Source organism: Artemia franciscana, chromosome 17 (assembly GCF_032884065.1).
Source record: "Artemia franciscana chromosome 17, ASM3288406v1, whole genome shotgun sequence".
Taxonomy (NCBI): Eukaryota; Metazoa; Arthropoda; class Branchiopoda; order Anostraca; family Artemiidae; genus Artemia; species Artemia franciscana.
The window spans coordinates 7217017-7240262 of record NC_088879.1 but is presented as its reverse complement, the minus strand read 5'-3'; the positions used below and the strand labels follow the sequence as shown (position 1 = coordinate 7240262).

At 32.6% G+C, this 23246-nt stretch overlaps 1 protein-coding gene across 4 annotated transcripts in view; it reads left to right on the top strand.

The window, feature by feature from the left end:
* The window catches only part of LOC136037773 (uncharacterized), a 118152-nt gene that overhangs the window by 92545 nt on the left and 2361 nt on the right, over positions 1-23246 (top strand). For 3 of the 4 annotated variants that reach the window (XM_065720581.1, XM_065720583.1, XM_065720582.1), the window contains exons 15-17: positions 317-433; positions 7564-7632; positions 21472-21711. In XM_065720581.1, the coding sequence (XP_065576653.1) occupies positions 317-433; positions 7564-7632; positions 21472-21711 (426 nt within the window). The remainder of the gene's footprint in view (positions 1-316; positions 434-7563; positions 7633-21471; positions 21712-23246) is intronic. The other variant, XM_065720584.1, reaches the window with a different exon arrangement.

Sequence of the window (23246 nt, the reverse complement as noted above, 5' to 3'; positions counted from 1 at the left end):
GCATTTGTCCTAAATAGATATAAAGGGTTAAATTGTTCATTTTCTCCCTCCTTGTATTTCACACTGTTAAACTGTTCGAAATGTCATTTAACCTAATTTTCTTTTTTTGGGGGGAGGGGGAGATGGGTCGTTTTTAAAATGCAGCAATCCATGTGGACTTAACCTGACATTAAATTTTTCTTTTTCGTTTTACTTTTCTTTTTCGTTTCGTTATATTTTAGTCATATATTTCGTTTTTTTGCTGCCAATGCTCTCGAAGGGCTCTCTTTTGAACATCTCTCCTATTTTTGTTCATTTTCACTTGTTAATTTTGTAGGTCAAAGAGAAAACAGTAACAGCGACGACATTAACTTCTGGACAACAGCAACAAAGGGTTATAACAGAAGAAATTCGGCAGAAGTCGACAGCCTCAGTCTTGAATGATCTGCCTACGGTACTTTCTCAATTTGTCGTTTAGTTTCTATTTTGCTTTACTATGCTGGCTTGTTACGAAGTTTCTCCTATATTAATTAAACTGAAATACGAAGGACAGTGAAAACGAATTCTGATCGGTTGAATTGGTTAAGTGGAAACTGAGGCATCCCTATAGACTATGTCTATAGGGTTTCATCCAGGGTGCTGGGGGGCTAAAAATAGGGGGCGTATCCAGGATTTTTGTTCGGGAGGATGAGGTTTACGAAAAAAAGATTAAAAACGTATAAAAAAATTGTTTGTATGCATTTTTGTTGCGTTTTTGCGAGTTGAATAAAAAAACTCTGGGGAGGGGGTTAGAAACTGCACCCCCCCCCCCCCGCAAAGGATACGGCCTTGTTTATATGCCTAAAAAATGAAGAATTAAATCTTTAATGAGAATGTCGTTATGCAGTTGTTTAGTTTTCAGTTGTAGTGGGTGTCAAATTAAATAATAATACTAATAAAAACAAGCCAAAAATGTATCTTTATAAAAATAAAAAAGTGGTGGCTGTCAAATTAAATAATAATAGAAAAAAAAAGAAAATGCTGACATCAAACAGCATAAGAAGTTGTGGCTTTCCTTTAAGGTATAGTTGTCTTCAGGTTCTATTTGTGTAAATGAACAACATTGTCTAATTTGACTAATAATTTTGGCTTCTTTATTTTCATGTTTCTTCGTGGCAATACTGTCAAAATTTGGCACTGCCCAAAACTTAAACTTCACAATAGTGAAACAACATGAAATAAATTAGAGCAAATTGTAGTTTTAAGATATTTTGTTTTGTTCTTTTTTTTTTCTTGGTGCTTGGTACGTCACTTGTGCCATTTCTTTGGTATAGAAATGGCTTATATTGGGTATAGAAATGGCCAATAAGATTGAGGCAAATAAGATTTGGCCTCAATAATAAGAGCAAATTAAGAAATTTAGCATAAGTTCACAGCCTCACGAAACCCCAAATTCTACCTCTTGGTTCTATTTGGCGTTACTATGCTTGCTTGTTACGAAGTTTTTTACATATTACATTAACAAGTAAGGCTGTGTCCGGGGCGTAACCTGGTTCAAACCCTCCCCGCCCCCTAATTTTTATGGCACTTGGCATTAACCAAGTGACATATAGCGATCGCACCTGTCTGTCCCGGTTTTGCTACTTTAGGCACTTCCAGGTAAGCTAGGACGATGAAATTTGGCAGGCGTATCAGGGACCCGGACCAGATTATATTAGAAATAGTCGTTTTCCCGATTTGACCATCTGGGGGGGGGAGTGGGGGGCCGATTAATTCGGAAAAACAGAAAAAATTAAGTATTTTTAACTTACGAACGGGTGATGGATCTTATTGAAATTTGATGTTTGGAAGAATATCGTGTCTCGGAGCTCTTATTTTAAATTCCGACCAGATCCGGTGACATTAGGGGGAGTTGGAAGGGGGGAACCTAAAATCTTGGAAAACGCTTAGAGTGGAGGGATCGGGATAAAATTTGGTGGGAAAAATAAGCAGAAGTCCTAGATACGAGATTGAAATAACCGGAACGAATCTGCTCTGTTTGGAGGAGTTGGGGGGAGGGGGAGGGTTAATTCTGAAAAATTAGAAAAAACGAGGTATTTTTAACTTGCTAAGGAGTGATCGGATCTTAATGAAATTTGATGTTTAGAAGGATATCGAGTCTCGGAGCTCTTATTTTAAATCACGACCGGATCTGGTAACATTGGGGGGAGTTGGGGGGGACGTAAAATCTTGGAAAACGCTGAGAGTTGAGGGATCGGGATGAAACTTGGTGGGAAAAATAAGCAAAAGTCCTAGAAACGTGATTGACATAACCAGAACGGATCCGCTCTCTTTGGGGAGTTGGGGGGAGATGATTAATTCTGAAAAACTAGAAAAATGAGGTATTTTTAACTTACGAAGGAGTGATTGGATCTTAATGAAATTTGATGTTTGGAAGGATATCATGTCTCAGAGCTCTTGGTTTAAATCCCGACCGGATCCGGTGAAGGGGAAGTTGGGGGAGGGAAACTAAAATCTTGGAAAACGCTTAGAGTGGAGGGATCGGGATGAAACTTGGTAGGAAAAATAAGCACAAGTCCTAGATACGGGAGTGACATAACCGGAACGGATCTACTCTCTTTGGGGGAGTTGGGGGAGGGCTAATTCTAAAAAAATAGAAAAATAAGGTATTTTTAACTTACGAAAGAGTGATCATATCTTAATGAAATTTCATATTTAGAAGGACCTCGAAACTCAGATCTCTTATTTTAAATCCCAACCGGATTCAGTGTCATTTAGGGGGGGGATCTTGAAAAACGCCTAAAGCGAGAGTTCAGGATGAAACTTGGTGGAAAGAATAAGCACAAGTCCAAGATAGGTGACTGACATAACCGGACCGAATCCGCTCTTTGGTGGAGTTGGGGGGGGGGGGGGTAATTCGAAAAAATTAGAAAAGATGATGTATTTGTAACTTACGAACGGTTGATCAGATCTTATGAAATTTGATATCTAGAAGGATCTTGTACTTTAGAGCTTTTATTTTAAATCCCGACCAGATCCGGTGACATTGATGGGAGTTGAAGGGGGAAACCGGAATTCTTGGAAAACGTGAAAAACGAGGTATCTTACGAATGGGTGAACGGATCTTAATGAATTTTGATATTTAGAAGGACCCCGTGACTCAGAGCTCTTATTTTAAATCCCGACCGACATTAAGCCTCTGATTTTCCTTTTAAAGCAATCTATTGATTCTTAGCATTTTGCTAGAGCTCATACCATATGAGCTCTTGGCTCTTCCGACCTCGTCACGGGTGCCATATGAGCCCTTAGCTCTTGTTTGCTTGACTCGTAGAAAAGTAACAAAAATGTTTATAAACAAATTTTGTGTGCACTTTATCAAGTTTTTTGTAATCCCCCTCCCCCCAATACAAGTCCTGGGTACACCCTTGCCAACAAGTAATTAAGATTCTTACTAATTACATTAAGCTTTAAGGTTCCTACTACTTGATTATAATTTGCTTCTGTGAACTAAATGCTGACCTAGCGGTTTAGGGGACATCCGCTCCAAAGGGTATATAAAAACTTGTCAATTCAATGTACTAAATTTTAACATTTTAAATTTGTATTTTAGTCATGGGACATGTTTCTACTTTACTATTTCTGGTATATTAATTGCATTAATATATAACTAAGATTCTTGTTAGCTTTACTGAGTATTAATTAAATACTTGCGTTGTAATTAATAATATTAATAATTAATAATATTAATAATGTAATTAATATTACTGCGTTGTGCTTGTATTAATAACATACTGACTATTTCATATAGAAAGTATCCCCCACAGAAGAACCTAAAATTTATTTAGAAACGTCTAATCTTTTCTTGCCCCCCCCCCCCTCCCTTATTTTGACAATTCTGGAACTGATTTTTTTTTCTATGCTACGTATGCTTAATGTGAAGCTATTATATATATTGATTACATTAGTATATAATTAATTAATTGCAATAATTTCTGCTAAGATGCTTATTAATTTGCTATAATATGCTTATATTAATGACATGGCTATGTAGAAGGCATCCATTTCAAAAAAAAAAAAAGATTTAGAATCGTTCAGTCCGGAATCACATACGGAAAACGGAATCTTAGATAAGGTGTAAAAATAAACAACTCGTAGGAAGAGCTAGGGAAGGATATAATAGGAGACTAAAAGAACAACGAAAAGACGATTCGAAACTAAACGAGGAGGTAATTTTATAAGAATTGAAATACAAAATCAGATGAATTGACCTTAGGGGAATTGGGAGCTGATATTAAAAAAAGGCACAAAATTTATTTATTTACTTATCCTGTCTATTATTCTAAAGCTTTTCCTTCTCTGAACAACATTTTTAATAATCCTGCCACCATCACTGCCGCCAATTCGCTATGGATAGGTACAAGGTCATTGACTGTTTCCTGTAAATCATTAGCTCTGAAATTCTTGCCCGATTTCACATGTAGTTGACAATTATATGTAATAAACATAGGTAATCTTAAATGACGCTTAGAATTGACATGATGATGAAATTTGTAGCAAAAACAAAATCTGATGTGAGGTCTTCTGGGTCAGAAGCGCGATCGGTTGTTCATTTGACTAACTTGACTTATGTCCTGGAAATTCTCTTTGGGCATGTTGGGTCCATCTCTCTTACTTGTTGACTGTTCGACTATTCGTTGGGTGTGAGGCCTTCCGCTTGATTTAACAGTTGCAGGGGGTCATTACCAAAATTTTCTGACTTTTTCTTTCTTGGTCTGCCAGGACAGCTGCTGCCCTGCAATCTACCTTTGAAAACGACTTTTGGCAGTCGTGACTTTTCCATGCGTGGCCAAGAGGCCTAATTTTTTGCTGCTCCACTCTCTGAAGAATCGTTGTTTCTCATTTCAGCCATTCTCAAAGACCTTGGTTGGAGACTGTGTCGAGGTTATACTGGCTAGGCGGCTAAGGCATTTCGTTTGGGATTCAAAATTTTTCGCTCGTCCTCCAGTTTTGGCGTCTACGTCTCGCTGGCGTACAAAGCAACTGGAAGTCATGGAGTCATAGCCTTAGTTGTATTGATAAATGTTTATTTTTAAAGAGAGGGATCAACTCTTGAAAATTGCGCCTCCTAGAGCATACCTTCTTCTTCTTTTTTTTGTCGTCAGTGCAACTTTTTAGTAGTCTCCATAGTTATGCGAGTAGTGACTCCACTACTCCTTCGCTTGCTGTAACATGGACGGGAGATGGGCAGAGATTTCTTGTTACACGCATTACTTTTTTCTCCTCGGATTAATGGACATGGCATAGCTTTTTACTGCTTATTCTGGTTTGGGAGTTTGGATTAGGTACAGCTTCAGCTAGTTAATCGAGTTCGACACCATAAACTAGGGTGTCTATGGTGACTCCGCTAATGGTTAAGTTTTCTTTGTTTCCTTTATGGACAGGGTGGCGTGCAAAGACAGCTGGATAGTTGGGGAGAAACTATGTAGCCCAGAAGCACGCCCAAAATTGTTGTAAAATCTTATTTCTGGTCAACCAGGGTCTGAACGTAGTAGTTGTCGTACATATTTTTAATAATGTTAATTAAGTTTTTGGGCACACCATTGTGGACCATAATGGGCCATAGCCCCTTTCACCACTCTAGATTAGAGGCCTGCTTGAAATCCGTAAATAGTTAAAGGGTTTCATTGCCGACCTCAAGGTGCAGGAGTGTGAATTGTCTATGCACCAAAAATCTGGTCCATAGTAGATCGTTCAGGCCAGAAACTGACCTGATAATTACTGATGATGCGGCCTCTAATGGCTCAGATTTGGATTAGGAGAGATCTTGTTACGATTTTAGGTGAGTGGCTATTGAGACTAAAGTGTCAGTAATTTTCACAGTAGTTTTCTAGCCCTTTCCTACGGTACGATATGATCATCACTTTTGCCCATGCTTTCGGGAAAGTAGTCCGCCAAGATACTGTTGGGGCCTTGGGCTTTATTTTTCTTGTGTCTGCAAATGGCATCTTGATCTTTGCTGAATAACCGATCAATTGGGGTCGTATCCCAGCTTGGAAAATCTTGTTAGCGCAGTAGGGTTGCACGTAAGAAGTAGATTACGTTTTTCTCCAAAGTGGTTTTTCCATTTAATGGCATCACTATCGTCAGGAGGCCTATCATGCATATCCAGAAAATTAATGGGAACTAATATCATTAGGTGCCTTGGATGATGCCAAGGGGGCCCACCATCCTTATTCAGGACATTATTACGAGCTAAGGACATCAGTGGTGACAACTGTTGGTGTTTTTGCAGAGAGTTGTTTAATTGTTTTGTACATTCTTTGAGTGTTCCCTAATTTTAAAAATTCCCACCGTTGGTCCCTACCGTTGGTGCTGATCTCCGTTTCTTGGCCCTTCAGCCAGGAAGTACAATGGGGGGCTGGGGGCTAACCATCCTGTGCTTTCGCACACCCTTCCTGTTTACCTTCCCCAGATTTCTCCAGGTACCCGTTTAGAGCCGTGTTGACTCTAGCTGAGCTTACAGAGTCACGCCACTGACCCTTTCCCAAACTAAATAATTGGGTATCCTAGGATTCGAACCCTCGCCCTCTCAGACTAAGGATCCTGAAACCAGCGCACCAATCCACTCAGCCACGATGGCTCTTAGCAATGATTATTTATCTATAAAACTAGTTACTCAGTAACAAAACATGACTGTTTAATCCTTGTCAAGAAAATAAAAAAATGATTTGATCACCATGATTTCAAGACTGAAGTAGGGGGTGGGGGAAGTATACTAGGTTTGAACCCTAGTGTCATTAATGTGTAAAAATTCACACTTTTTGGTATCGAACGGCAAAAAACAGGTCCTTACAACATTTGTATGCACAGTTAAGCTCCTCTGCTGAAATAGATTGACCCCCTTCCCTCCATTTCCGAATAAAATATTGAGTATGGTGGTGAATTATTTTTATTAATTGTCACTGGATTTTAATGGTTGACATCAGGAAAAAACTGAAGAAAAAGGGAAATGGAAATTAAAGAATCTAATAGTAGCATATACGAAAAAAGTTGTAGTAAAGAACAAGTCGGAGATGAGAAAAACTAAAAGGAAATTCAAATACTTTTTTTAACATTTTATTAATACCAATACAAACATGGACTTGAATAAGAGCGTACACTTACGTAATTGTCAAGCACCACCAAAAAACAGCCAAAACCAGCGTAACATCCATTGGCAGTGGTCGAGTCCAGGCAGTGTTGTCATTATTATTAAATGCAAATGTTGAGCAAAAGAAATAAATAGCACACATCCAAAAAAATATTCCCCTAGGTTTCGGTGGCCAATATTTGGTTTTGATTTCAAGAAATGGGGCAGCCCCCTCTCCTGCCCTTTTTCGTTGAATAGTTCACCCCCCTCTCCCGAAATGCCTTGACCATGCCACGCCCCCTGGGTACTTCCGGGGCTATTTGGGAAGTCAGTCGTTGGTTTCGAGGTAAGAAAAATGGCGTACTCTCCCTTCTGTCTTGGAAGGTCTCATATTTTTCCCTTTAGATTTTCCACTTTTTTACCTGCAATTGCTTTTAGTTGAATTTGCACTAATGCATGTGACTAACTCTTTATAGCGAAGGGTAGCTTCGTCGAAGTTGAATATTGATTATGGTACTTCTATTGACGATGAAGAAGATGGACAGGTATCAATTTATTAGTGCATGTTAATGTTTATGTCATCAATGTTGTATCATCTGGACTTTCACCTTCTGTTCTCTCCTCCTCTGTCCTTTTTTGAAGTTGTTATTGTTAAAAATCAAAAATCGATTCCAATTCTCACCTTTCCAATTAAAAGTTTAAAACCGTTGGGCTTTTAAACGTTTTTATTTCCATTTTTTGTTTTTAATTTAAAATTTTTTAATCTTAGAAGTTCAAAACCTTTTTGCTTTTTGTGGTTTTTTTAAACTGCGTTTTTAGTTTTCATTTTTTTTTTTTTTTTTTTTTTTTTTTTTTTTTTTTTTTTTTTTTTTTTTTTGCTGGATTAGGTTGGAACTCGAAATATTTTCAAGATGATCCAGTTATAGTAGTCATGTTTGAAGCACAACTGCTAAATAGGGGATATTTAAACCAAATTAATTTTAAATAAATATTAAGGTGAATTTGATTTGCATATGTTTTCCCGACTCTTTGCATACGGATTCAAAATACATTATTTAGGTAAACCATAAAGGATTGCTTTAATCAGCCTGGGTTTAACTCTATTGTGAAGGCATGGTGTTTGAAAAAAAACGAGGTTAGAATTTGTTGATTCTGTGCTTTGTCGGGCTTTTGATTTATGAGCTTGATTCCCCAACGATGCTAGATTGTCGGGAGGGAATTTTCCAGGGTAATTTTTGCAAATACTTTAAAACTTAAAAATGAGATCGATGTTAATACATAGTGTATTTTTCCGCGGGAAAGGGGGATTTCTCCAGGAAATTTCTTTTGGAGTGGGAGTTTTCGGCAAGGAGAAATTTTCCACGAGTTTCGTATCTTTAAAGATCGCAGGAACGCATGACGGGTAAGCCAGTCACAGAGAAATACAAAAATGTGATCATCGATTTGGATTTATAACCATTTGCTTTGAAATATGGTACCAAGAATGTATCCAGGATTTTTTCCATGGGGGGGGAGGGAACAAAAAACGTATCAAAATTTGTTGATATTAATTTTGTTACATTTTTACGAGTTGGACAAATAATTTGGGGGAGGGGTTCAAACCTCCTAACCCCCTCCCCTGGGTGTGGCCTTGTGGGGTACCGTCTAGTTGTTTTGCGCTGAATCAACTTGTTTTGTGATTCATTTTTGTCAGCTTTTATGTTTACAAAAAAAAAGGTTTTATTCTTATCCCTCCTGTCCGTTTTTGGTGATGATCTATAATTTCAAGCCTCTGTGTCGCAGATAATCAAGTAAAAACGTTATTGAATTCAATTTAAAATGACTTGTGTTGAAAAATGCTACCATTTAACAGTTTTGCACTGAAGTGGCCCTGTAGCTCAATGTTGTTCATGTCTAATCAGCTTGATGGGTATGAAAATGGTACTCTCTTACATAAGATGTTTTTCTTTTCCACAAAATTTCTATCACAAGCCACGGGGTGCTGAATTCAAGTTTCGGTGTCAAAAACAAACAAATAGAAAAAAAGAGGCGAAAAAAAGAAAGAAAAACCAGTATGATTAGTTGAAATGCACTAAAAATATATATATTTAAGTTTAAACGCGCTATTGAAAAAAAAAGGAAAAAACAAGCGAATATACATAAAACATTGGCAACATCTGTAAATTTAATAAAAAAAAGATAAACTATCGAGGTGTTTTATTAATTCTTTCAGTAATTTAGGTAACAATTTTTTTTTAATTTAAGGAAGCAAATATTAAAGATTGTTTATTAATGTTTGTTTCTTCCCCATCGATGATGGGATATTAAAATTTATTTTATGTTTCTTAGCGCTTTTTGTTTTTGCATCCCCATGATGGGGTGTGGCCTCCCACACTTTTCCTGCCCAGCATTTCTTTTTTCCTTTTTTCTTTTTTTTTGTTGCTTTTTGCTGGTAAATCGAGGTAATTTTTGCCATTGTTATTAATGACGAATTTTTTTTTTGTCTTTTCTAGGTCTTTTTATTTGCACTACTATTTGTATGCACAAGTTTTTTTGTCTTTTCTATTTCTTATTATTTGCCTTTTTATTTGCCCTACTATTTGTTTACCCAACTTTTTTGTCTTTTCTATGTCTTATTATTTGTCTTTTTATTTGCCCTACTATTTGTATACCCAGCTTTTTTTGTCTTTTCTGTGTCTTATTATTTGCCTTTTTATTTGCCCTGCTATTTGTTTACCCAACTTTTTTCGTCTTTTCTATGTCTTATTATTTACCTTTTTATTTGCCCTACTATTTATATACCCAACTTTACGAGCTCTGCTCTCTGTTAGGGCTTAAAGTTTTTTTTGTATTTTTAAGTGAATTAAATATCAGTTTAACAGTTAATAAAGCAGCAAGTGGAGGTCACCGTAGGAATGTCTTCAGAAAGTGTGCTACCAACTAACAGTTTTGCCCCCAGTTCTGTGGTGGTATTCAAATATCCTCCGACATGTAAATTTGGACATTAACTAATTTTTAGGTTATGTCTAAACTTGCATGGAGTTATGCGACCATGCAAGAAATTTTTCATTCTAATACATACATCTTTGAGCACGGTTACAAGAAAAATAATACTAGACAATAAGGAAAAATATCTTTTTATATAAGAAAAATGCCTATATGTATATATAATAAATTTTTCATTCTATTACATTCTAATGCGTCCTTGAGCACTGTTACAAGAAAAATAATACTAGACAATAAGGAAAAATACCTTTTTATATAAGAAAATGCCTATATGTATATATAATAAATTTTTCATTCTATTACATTCTAATGCGTCCTTGAGCACTGTTACAAGAAAAATAATACTAGACAATAAAGAATACCTTTTTATATAAGAAAATGCCTATATGTATATATAATAAATTTTTCATTCTATTACATTCTAATGCGTCCTTGAGCACTGTTACAAGAAAAATAATACTAGACAATAAGGAAAAATACCTTTTTATATAAGAAAATGCCTATATGTATATATAATAAATTTTTCCTTCTATTACATTCTAATGCGTCCTTGAGCACTGTTACAAGAAAAATAATACTAGACAATAAGGAAAAATACCTTTTTATATAAGAAAATGCCTATATGTATATATAATAAATTTTTCATTCTATTACATTCTACTGCGTCCTTGAGCACTGTTACAAGAAAAATAATACTAGACAATAAAGAATACCTTTTTATATAAGAAAATGCCTATATGTATATATAATAAATTTTTCATTCTATTACATTCTAATGCGTCCTTGAGCACTGTTACAAGAAAAATAATACTAGACAATAAGGAAAAATACCTTTTTATATAAGAAAATGCCTGTATGTATATATAATAAATTTTTCATTCTATTACATTCTAATGCGTCATTGAGCACTGTTACAAGAAAAATAATACTAGACAATAAGGAAAAATACCTTTTTATATAAGAAAATGCCTATATGTATATATAATAAATTTTTCATTCTATTACATTCTAATGCGTCCTTGAGCACTGTTACAAGAAAAATAATACTAGACAATAAGGAAAAATACCTTTTTATATAAGAAAATGCCTATATGTATATATAATAAAGTTTTCATTCTATTACATTCTAATGCGTCCTTGAGCCCTGTTACAAGAAAAATAATACTAGACAATAAGGAAAAATTCCTTTTTATATAAGAAAAATGCCTATATGTATATATAATAAATTTTTCATTCTATTACATTCTAATGCGTCCTTGAGCACTGTTACAAGAAAAATAATACTAGACAATAAAGAATACCTTTTTATATAAGAAAATGCCTATATGTATATATAATAAATTTTTCATTCTATTACATTCTAATGCGTCCTTGAGCACTGTTACAAGAAAAATAATACTAGACAATAAGGAAAAATACCTTTTTATATAAGAAAATGCCTATATGTATATATAATAAATTTTTCATTCTATTACATTCTAATGCGTCCTTGAGCACTGTTACAAGAAAAATAATACTAGACAATAAAGAATACCTTTTTATATTAGAAAATGCCTATATGTATATATAATAAATTTTTCATTCTACTACATTCTAATGCGTCCTTGAGCACTGTTACAAGAAAAATAATACTAGACAATAAGGAAAAATACCTTTTTATATAAGAAAATGCCTATATGTATATATAATAAATTTTTCATTCTATTACATTCTAATGCGTCCTTGAGCACTGTTACAAGAAAAATAATACTAGACAATAAAGAATACCTTTTTATATAAGAAAATGCCTATATGTATATATAATAAATTTTTTATTCTATTACATTCTAATGCGTCCTTGAGCACTGTTACAAGAAAAATAATACTAGACAATAAGGAAAAATACCTTTTTATATAAGAAAATGCCTATATGTATAAATAATAAATTTTACATTCTAATGCGTCCTTGAGCACTGTTACAAGAAAAATAATACTAGACAATAAGGAAAAATACCTTTTTATATAAGAAAATGCCTATATGTATATATAATAAATTTTTCATTCTATTACATTCTAATGCGTCCTTGAGCACTGTTACAAGAAAAATAATACTAGACAATAAAGAATACCTTTTTATATAAGAAAATGCCTATATGTATATATAATAAATTTTTCATTCTATTACATTCTAATGCGTCCTTGAGCACTGTTACAAGAAAAATAATACTAGACAATAAGGAAAAATACCTTTTTATATAAGAAAATGCCTATATGTATATATAATAAATTTTTCATTCTATTACATTCTAATGCGTCCTTGAGCACTGTTACAAGAAAAATAATACTAGACAATAAAGAATACCTTTTTATATAAGAAAATGCCTATATGTATATATAATAAATTTTTCATTCTATTACATTCTAATGCGTCCTTGAGCACTGTTACAAGAAAAATAATACTAGACAATAAAGAATACCTTTTTATATAAGAAAATGCCTATATGTATATATAATAAATTTTTCATTCTATTACATTCTAATGCGTCCTTGAGCACTGTTACAAGAAAAATAATACTAGACAATAAGGAAAAATACCTTTTTATATAAGAAAATGCCTATATGTATATATAATAAATTTTTCATTCTATTACATTCTAATGCGTCCTTGAGCACTGTTACAAGAAAAATAATACTAGACAATAAGGAAAAATACCTTTTTATATAAGAAAATGCCTATATGTATATATAATAAATTTTTCATTCTATTACATTCTAATGCGTCCTTGAGCACTGTTACAAGAAAAATAATACTAGACAATAAGGAAAAATACCTTTTTATATAAGAAAATGCCTATATGTATATATAATAAATTTTTCATTCTATTACATTCTAATGCGTCATTGAGCACTGTTACAAGAAAAATAATACTAGACAATAAGGAAAAATACCTTTTTATATAAGAAAATGCCTATATGTATATATAATAAATTTTTCATTCTATTACATTCTAATGCGTCCTTGAGCACTGTTACAAGAAAAATAATACTAGACAATAAGGAAAAATACCTTTTTATATAAGAAAATGCCTGTATGTATATATAATAAATTTTTCCTTCTATTACATTCTAATGCGTCATTGAGCACTGTTACAAGAAAAATAATACTAGACAATAAAGAATACCTTTTTATATAAGAAAATGCCTATATGTATATATAATAAATTTTTCATTCTATTACATTCTAATGCGTCCTTGAGCACTGTTACAAGAAAAATAATACTAGACAATAAAGAATACCTTTTTATATAAGAAAATGCCTATATGTATATATAATAAATTTTTCATTCTATTACATTCTAATGCGTCCTTGAGCACTGTTACAAGAAAAATAATACTAGACAATAAGGAAAAATACCTTTTTATATAAGAAAATGCCTATATGTATATATAATAAATTTTTCATTCTATTACATTCTAATGCGTCCTTGAGCACTGTTACAAGAAAAATAATACTAGACAATAAGGAAAAATACCTTTTTATATAAGAAAATGCCTATATGTATATATAATAAATTTTTCATTCTATTACATTCTAATGCGTCCTTGAGCACTGTTACAAGAAAAATAATACTAGACAATAAGGAAAAATACCTTTTTATATAAGAAAATGCCTATATGTATATATAATAAATTTTTCATTCTATTACATTCTAATGCGTCCTTGAGCACTGTTACAAGAAAAATAATACTAGACAATAAGCAAAAATACCTTTTTATATAAGAAAATGCCTGTATGTATATATAATAAATTTTTCCTTCTATTACATTCTAATGCGTCCTTGAGCACTGTTACAAGAAAAATAATACTAGACAATAAGGAAAAATACCTTTTTATATAAGAAAAATGCCTATATGTATATATAATAAATTTTTCATTCTATTACATTCTAATGCGTCCTTGAGCACTGTTACAAGAAAAATAATACTAGACAATAAAGAATACCTTTTTATATAAGAAAATGCCTATATGTATATAAAATAAATTTTTCATTCTATTACATTCTAATGCGTCCTTGAGCACTGTTACAAGAAAAATAATACTAGACAATAAGGAAAAATACCTTTTTATATAAGAAAATGCCTGTATGTATATATAATAAATTTTTCCTTCTATTACATTCTAATGCGTCCTTGAGCACTGTTACAAGAAAAATAATACTAGACAATAAGGAAAAATACCTTTTTATATAAGAAAATGCCTATATGTATATATAATAAATTTTTCATTCTATTACATTCTAATGCGTCCTTGAGCACTGTTACAAGAAAAATAATACTAGACAATAAAGAATACCTTTTTATATAAGAAAATGCCTATATGTATATAAAATAAATTTTTCATTCTATTACATTCTAATGCGTCCTTGAGCACTGTTATAAGAAAAATAATACTAGACAATAAGGAAAAATACCTTTTTATATAAGAAAATGCCTATATGTATATATAATAAATTTTTCATTCTATTACATTCTAATGCGTCCTTGAGCACTGTTACAAGAAAAATAATACTAGACAATAAGGAAAAATACCTTTTTATATAAGAAAATGCCTGTATGTATATATAATAAATTTTTCATTCTATTACATTCTAATGCGTCCTTGAGCACTGTTACAAGAAAAATAATACTAGACAATAAGGAAAAATACCTTTTTATATAAGAAGATGCCTATATGTATATATAATAAATTTTTCATTCTATTACATTCTAATGCGTCCTTGAGCACTGTTACAAGAAAAATAATACTAGACAATAAAGAATACCTTTTTATATAAGAAAATGCCTATATGTATATATAATAAATTTTTCATTCTATTACATTCTAATGCGTCCTTGAGCACTGTTACAAGAAAAATAATACTAGACAATAAGGAAAAATACCTTTTTATATAAGAAAATGCCTATATGTATATATAATAAATTTTTCATTCTATTACATTCTACTGCGTCCTTGAGCACTGTTACAAGAAAAATAATACTAGACAATAAAGAATACCTTTTTATATAAGAAAATGCCTATATGTATATATAATAAATTTTTCATTCTATTACATTCTAATGCGTCCTTGAGCACTGTTACAAGAAAAATAATACTAGACAATAAGGAAAAATACCTTTTTATATAAGAAAATGCCTATATGTATATATAATAAATTTTTCATTCTATTACATTCTAATGCGTCCTTGAGCACTGTTACAAGAAAAATAATACTAGACAATAAGGAAAAATACCTTTTTATATAAGAAAATGCCTATATGTATATATAATAAATTTTTCATTCTATTACATTCTAATGCGTCCTTGAGCACTGTTACAAGAAAAATAATACTAGACAATAAGGAAAAATACCTTTTTATATAAGAAAATGCCTATATGTATATATAATAAATTTTTCATTCTATTACATTCTAATGCGTCCTTGAGCACTGTTACAAGAAAAATAATACTAGACAATAAGGAAAAATACCTTTTTATATAAGAAAATGCCTGTATGTATATATAATAAATTTTTCCTTCTATTACATTCTGATGCGTCCTTGAGCACTGTTACAAGAAAAATAATACTAGACAATAAAGAATACCTTTTTATATAAGAAAATGCCTATATGTATATATAATAAATTTTTCATTCTATTACATTCTAATGCGTCCTTGAGCACTGTTACAAGAAAAATACTACTAGACAATAAGGAAAAATACCTTTTTATATAAGAAAAATGCCTATATGTATATATAATAAATTTTTCATTCTATTACATTCTAATGCGTCCTTGAGCACTGTTACAAGAAAAATAATACTAGACAATAGGGAAAAATGCCTTTTTATATAAGAAAAATGCCTATATATATATAATAAATTGTTCATTCTAATACATTCTAATACGTCCTTGAGCACGGTTACAAGAAAAATAATACCTTCTTACACAGGAAAAATACTTATATATATATATAATAAATTTTTCATTCTAATACATTCTAATACGTCCTTGAGCACGGTTACAAGAAGAATAATACTAGGCAATAAGGAAAAATACCTTTTTATATAAGAAAATGCTTATATATATATAATAAATTTTTCATTCTAATACATTCTAATACGTCCTTGACCACGGTTACAAGAAAAATAATACTAGACAATAGGGAAAAATACCTTTTTATATAAGAAAAATGCCTATATATATATAATAAATTGTTCATTCTAATACATTCTAATACGTCCTTGAGCACGGTTACAAGAAAAATAATACCTTCTTACACAGGAAAAATACTTATATATATAATAAATTTTTCATTCTAATACATTCTAATACGTCCTTGAGCACGCTTCCAGGAAAAATACTACTACTACTACTACTACTACTAATAACTCACTGCAGCACCAAGCCGCCTGAGGCCAACACAGCTACGCACGCTCCTTCTCCAACCTAATCTATTTGAAGCCTCCCTCTTTACACCCTCCCAGGAAGTTTCCATTTCCTTTAAATCTTTATTTATGACATCTTCCCAACCCAGACAAGGACGACCTGATTTCCTTGTAGCCCCAGACGGTTGGCCAAAAAGGACAATCTTCAGTAATCTGTCATCCTTCATCCGTTGAACGTGGCCTAGCCATCTCAACCTTTCTTTCATTATAGCCCCAGAGAGCGGGATTGAACCACACTTTTCGTACAACCTATTGTTTGAAATACGGTCAGTCAGCCGGGTACCCAGAATAATCCGTAGGCAATTTCTCTGGAAAATATCTAGTAAATTTTCATCTGTTTTTCGGAGTGCCCATGCTTCAGAGCCATGTTTGACCACTGTCATCACTGTAGCTTCCAATATTCTAATCTTGGTTTGTAGACTTATCTTTCTATTCTTCCAAACTTTTTTTAACTGTGAAAAAACACCCTGAGCCTTAGCTATTCTACTTTTAACATCTTCACTGCTCCCACCATCTTTACTAATAATACTACCAAGGTAACTGAAGCTCCCAACCTGATCAATCTTTTCGTTACCTAATGTCACCTGTTCATCTTCACTTATTCCTAGCCTTAGTGACTTAGTCTTCTCAACATTAATTTTCAGGCCTATTTTAGCACCCTGAACTCGTAAAACCTCTAAAAATTCATTCATTTTGCTCACACTTTCATCTAATATGCTTAAATCCTCAGCATAATCTAAGTCCAGGAGCGTTCTTCCTCCCCATTTGATTCCATGGTCTCCAATTGCCTTTCTTGTGCTCCTTAAGACGAAGTCCATCAAAATGATCCATATAAAGGGGGATAGAACACAACCCTGCTTAACTCCTGATTTAATACAAAACCAGTTGCTAACCTCATTTCCTACCTTAACCGCAGCAGTATTATTCTCGTACATCACTTTAATGTGTTTTTCTGGTATACCATATAACGATAAGACCTTTGTTAACGCTCTTCTATCAACAGAATCGAAAGCTTGCTCATAATCGATAAAACTGAGGACCAAAGGTGTTTGACAACGAAGGGACTTCTCAATTATTAATATAGGAGTGAAAACATGGTCGACACATCCTCTACCTTTTCTAAAACCGCATTGTTCTTCCCTTAAAACTTTGTCTACAGCATGTCTCAGTCTAAAAAGTATCATGTTACTCAGTAATTTGCTACCTTCAGAGACCAGACTAATGCCTCGTTAATTACGACACTCACTCTTGTCACCTTTCTTATACAGTGGTTTAATTAAGGTTTTTCTAAAATCATTGATAGGAAAAGAGCCTTTAATCACATTCTTTACCATTTGTAATCATAAAATAGTCTAATATCTTCATTTTTTCAACATACGTAGCTATTACCCTCGAAAACTAAAACTTTTGACATAGGAAAAGAGCCTTTAATCACATTCTTTGCTCGTAACTGTTGATGGGTAAGACTAAACTTGATGAAATAACTCAAATATATCAGAAACTAAAACTAAGCCAACTCAAATCCATATCAAAACGTCATAAAACGCATTGTTTTTCTACTGTAAATAATTTGACCTCATTTAGTTTTCGAGGGTAATAGCTATGTCTTTGGAAAAAATGAAGATATTAGACTATTTTATGATTGCAAATGGTAAAGAATGTGATTAAAGGCTCTTTTCCTATGTCAAAAGTTTAAGTTTTCGAGGGTAATAGCTACGTATGGCAGGGTAATAGCTACGTATGTTGAAAAAATGAAGATATTAGACTATTTTATGATTGCAAACGGTAAAGAATGTTATTAAAGGCTCTTTTCCTATGTCAAAAGTTTTAGTTTTCGAGGGTAATAGCTACGTATGTTGAAAAAATGAAGATAGGCTCTTTTCCTATTTCAAAAGTTTTAGTTTTCGAGGGTAATAGCTACGTATGTTGAAAAAATGAAGATATTAGACTATTTTATGATTGCACATGGTAAAGAATGTGATTAAAGGCTCTTTTCCTATGTCAAAAGTTTTAGTTTTCTGAAAACGTCTGTACACTTCCCAATAACCATTACTATATGTAAACACTGGTCAAAGTTTGTAACTTGCAGCCCCTCCCCCAGGGATTTTGGGGGAGTAAGTCATCTCCAAAGACATAGTTATTATGGTTTGAAGACAGAAGTCTGATAACAATAGATACATGAAAAAATTTCATTTTTACGCTGATTACAAATATATAAGATTCATTAACTTTAATGTTACCATCATAAGCTAGTCCCTTCGTTGTCAAACACCTTTGGTCCTCAGTTTTATCGATTATGAGCAAGCTTTCAATTCTGTTTTCAAAAATCATGTTCATAATCTTCAGTAGCTTATTCCTAACCTCAGAGCCACCATATTTAAGAAACTCATTAATCATACTATCAGCACCTGGGGCCTTATTATTTTTTTATCCTTTTAGTACTGTCGCTAATTCTTCCTCACTAAACAAATCTTCCAAGGTATCACAAACTTTTTCATTTTCACCTATATCTTTTCCTGCAACTGTATCTTGGTTTAGCACATTCTCAAAATGTTCCACCCATCTTTCTTTAATTTTTTCCTTATCACTAATTGTGGCCCCATTTCTATCTTTAACTGGGACTAGTCCGGATTGGCTACTCCCTTTCAATTTATTAACATGCCAATATAATATTTTACTATTATGCCGTCTAGCCGCATCTTCCAGATCCTCAGCAATTTTATCCATGGCCTCCACTTCACATCTCCTTAGTTCATATTTTGATGCTTTCTTCACTTTCTTTACATTTCTTTTGTTTTCATACGACCTATCACTCAGATAATTCTTGTACAAACCCCTTCTACTCTCTATTAAACCTAAAGCTTTTTCACTAATACTCCTAGTTGCAGTCTTAGCACTCTTCCCTAGGACACCATCAGCAACTTCACAAATTGTTTTTCTGAAATTATTCCATACATCTTCCACATTGTCAAATTTTAAACTCTCAAGTTTAGTACTCAACTGTTCCTGGAATTTTTTTCTCAAATTTTCATCCTGAAGTTTACCAACGTCATAACTTTCCGGGAGGGAGTTACCCTTCCGAAATTTCAGCTTTAACTTAACCTTAGACTCTACTAGATGGTGATCTTTACTTTTAACATCAATATTGGCACTCCTATACACCCTAGTATCTTGTATTGATCCTGCTAGTCTTCTGTTTACAATAACATAATCAATAAGGTTTGCTGTCTTACCATCACGTGAATACCAAGTCAACTTATGGGCCATTTTGTGACCAAACACCGTATTGGTTATAACTAGGTTGTTATACTTACAAAATTGCAAAAGCCTATAGCCATTACTGTTTTCTTTTCCTACACCAAATTTAACTAGGTTAGGATACCGTCTATCTCTATTTCTACCAACCTGGGCATTAAAATCTCCTAGCAAAAACACCATATTTCTACCTGGTACCCTGTCTATTTGCTCCTGTAACTGTAAGTAAAATTCATCTGAGTCACTAGTATCTCCATCAGTTGGTTCAATGGGGGCACATACTACTATAACTGATACCCTGAACTTTTTTGTCATAAAATGAGCAATTAGTATTCTATTATTAATACCTTACCAGCCTAAACAAGACTTAACAGCTTCCTTATTCATCATGAACCCTACTCCCTGTCTATGTGCCCCATCCTTCCTTCCTGAGTAAACAAATTCTGTCACCTAATTTCATGCTTCCTACCCCTGGGATATGAGTTTCTGAAACTCCTAATAAATCCAGTTCAAACCGTCTGAATTCGTCAGTCAAAATGTCGATGCAATAGTCATTTTTTAACGTCGTAACATTCCAAATTCCAATTTTCATAAATACCTTATATATATATATATATATATATATATATATATATATATATATATATATATATATATATATTAATTTTTCATTCTAATACATCCTTGAGCACGGTTACAGGAAAAATAATACTTGACAATAAGGAAAAATACCTTTTTATATAAGAAAAATACCTATATATATATATATATATATAATAAATTTTTCATTCTAATACATTCTAATACGTCCTTGAGCATGGTTACAAGAAGAATAATACTAGGCAATAAGGAAAAATACCTTTTTATATAAGAAAATGCCTATATATATATATATATATATATATATATATATATATATATATATATATATATATATATAAATTTTTCATTCTAATACGTCCTTGACCACGGTTACAGGAAATATAATACTAGACAATAAGGAAAAATACCTTTTTATAAAGGAAAAATGCCCATATATATATATATATATATATATATATATATATATATAAATTTTTCATTCTAATAAATTCTAATACGTCCTTGAGCACGGTTACAAGAAAAATAATACTTAACAATAAGGAAAAATACCTTTTTATATAAGAAAAATGCCTATATATATATATAATAAATTTTTCATTCTAATAGATTCTAATACGTCCTTGAGCACGGTTACAAGAAAAACAATACTTGACAATAAAGAAAAATACCTATTTCGTTTTGTAATTAGAACTAATGGAGCTGACAAATCCTGAGAAATGTGGGCTAAACTTTTTTAATCTATAGCTGTTGGTCTTTTAGAATTGTGTTTACTCAATTACCCTGATCTGCACACACATGTCAACTCGAACTAACGTATGCACACGCATTACATATGCGTGTTTATTACATGTGATGTGCGTATGCGTGTTTTGTGGATGTGAACTAACATATGCACACGCATAAAGTATGCGTGTGTACGACGATTTTCAACGGACGCATAACCCACCCCAATAAAATCTATGGTATATCTGTATCTGTGTGAAGTTCTTCAATAAAAAACAAATTTTTTAAAAGACAAAGTTAAAACATACTTTTGTGGCTGAAGTTAATGATTCAATGGTCAATATTTTTTTGTAGGATTCTGCAATTGTTAAAACGGAAGCCATCAAGTATGATCCTTCTTCCGCTCCAGTTCCACCGCCACAACCAACAACAGTGCCACCTTTTGTTCAAACAGAACTTAGACAAGTAGGTGTTGCTGGTCAACCAGGAACTCCTCGTCTTCCCAGCGCTAAACCAACCTCTTTGGATGAAATGGCAGAAATTATTAGTTCACAAACAGTTACTTCTAAAACAAGAACAGTTGAAACAGTCACAGTAAGTCTTACCATCCGTTTCTAGTCAAAATTGAGGATTTTTAAATGTCAACGAAAGAAGGGCAACCGTTTTATTTATTTATTTTTTCCAAAATTTTTGATATTGATAAGAAATCGTGTTAAGGTTGACATTCAAAGCGAATGTCCATGTTTAATGCAGGGGATCTGGTTTGTCTTAATACCCCCTATAATTTTTAATGGGCCCCGTTTCAATTGGGGTCTGAAATGATAACTTTGGTCATCCTCCTTCAAATAATTATCTGAATGTTTGTAAAAGTTTTGAGCAACTTTTAAACGTAAAATTTATTGTAATAAACGATAAAAATAATGGTAAGTATAATGAAATGCAAATGGGTAATTTAAGGACTAGAAAACAAGGAACAAAATAAATGAAACTAAAAGAATAAAATGGATAGTAATCCAATTAGTAAACTTAATGAACTAGTGCTCCCCTAGTGCTAGTTGTATTAATGTATATATGTCTGTTCTTCTGGACCGTAAGAATATTCATGTATTGTTCTGGATGTCTGAAAAAAAAAAATCGTGCAGATATTTCGATCATATATTTCTGTTGCTTTGAAGCGGGCCGCTTTTATTTAAATTTAGTTTTATTTTTCTTGAGGACTTTTATCTGTATTTTTTGCTCAATTTTTCCTTTGGTTGCACTGAGTATGGTTGAGTGGAGGACACAACCAAAATAGCTGCATACTATTCTTCATTTTCCCACTTTCTGAAATTATTCTCGTTTTTTCTGCATTGCGAACTTTTTTTTTTGCCATTGAAGTACACAGAAGTGTTTTTTCGGCTAGGGAGATACTTGGTTTGGGGATACTAATTGCAAGTCTTATCTGGCTAGCAGCGTTGGTTACTCTTTCTATCATATTTTGTATTTTTCTGTACGGTATCAGAAGTAACCATATTCATTTGTTTCTTTGCTGAGTTGGTGGCAGTATTTTCAGTACGGTGTTTGGTAGCAGAGTAACCATATTCAATGGTTTCTCTGCTGAGATGGTGGTAGTATTAATCATCTTTCAATGCGTTTCCTGATAAGTTTCCGAGAAATTCAAGAATAATTATCTGGTATTGTGTAATCATTCGTGTTGTCAGTGAAACAATGCAATACATCCTGTGACAACCCTCACATCTGGTTTTTTGAGATAACAGCTGAGTCAACATCATTTTAGTTTCTTCTTTCAATGCGTTTTTCATCTCACAATCGATAATATAGTTGAAAAAATTGTCGATGTGGGTATGAATGTTTTCCAAACGCGAGAATGTTTTTTCGTGTTTGGAAGCTTTATAATCTCTGATGCTTGAGCTTGCCTGTTTTCCGCCACTAAAAGGCTTGATCTGTAAGAGTATTGGGTACTTATCGGTTATATAATAAAGATTTTACAATTTCAATCGCGAATGACGCGAATATGACACAAGAAACTGGTCAAGCAACTTCTTTATACCACACAATTAGTTTTGATTTGGTTGCAAAATAAATTGTAGCTATATTTTATTTAAGTGTTTGTATTTTGGTTTGGTTTG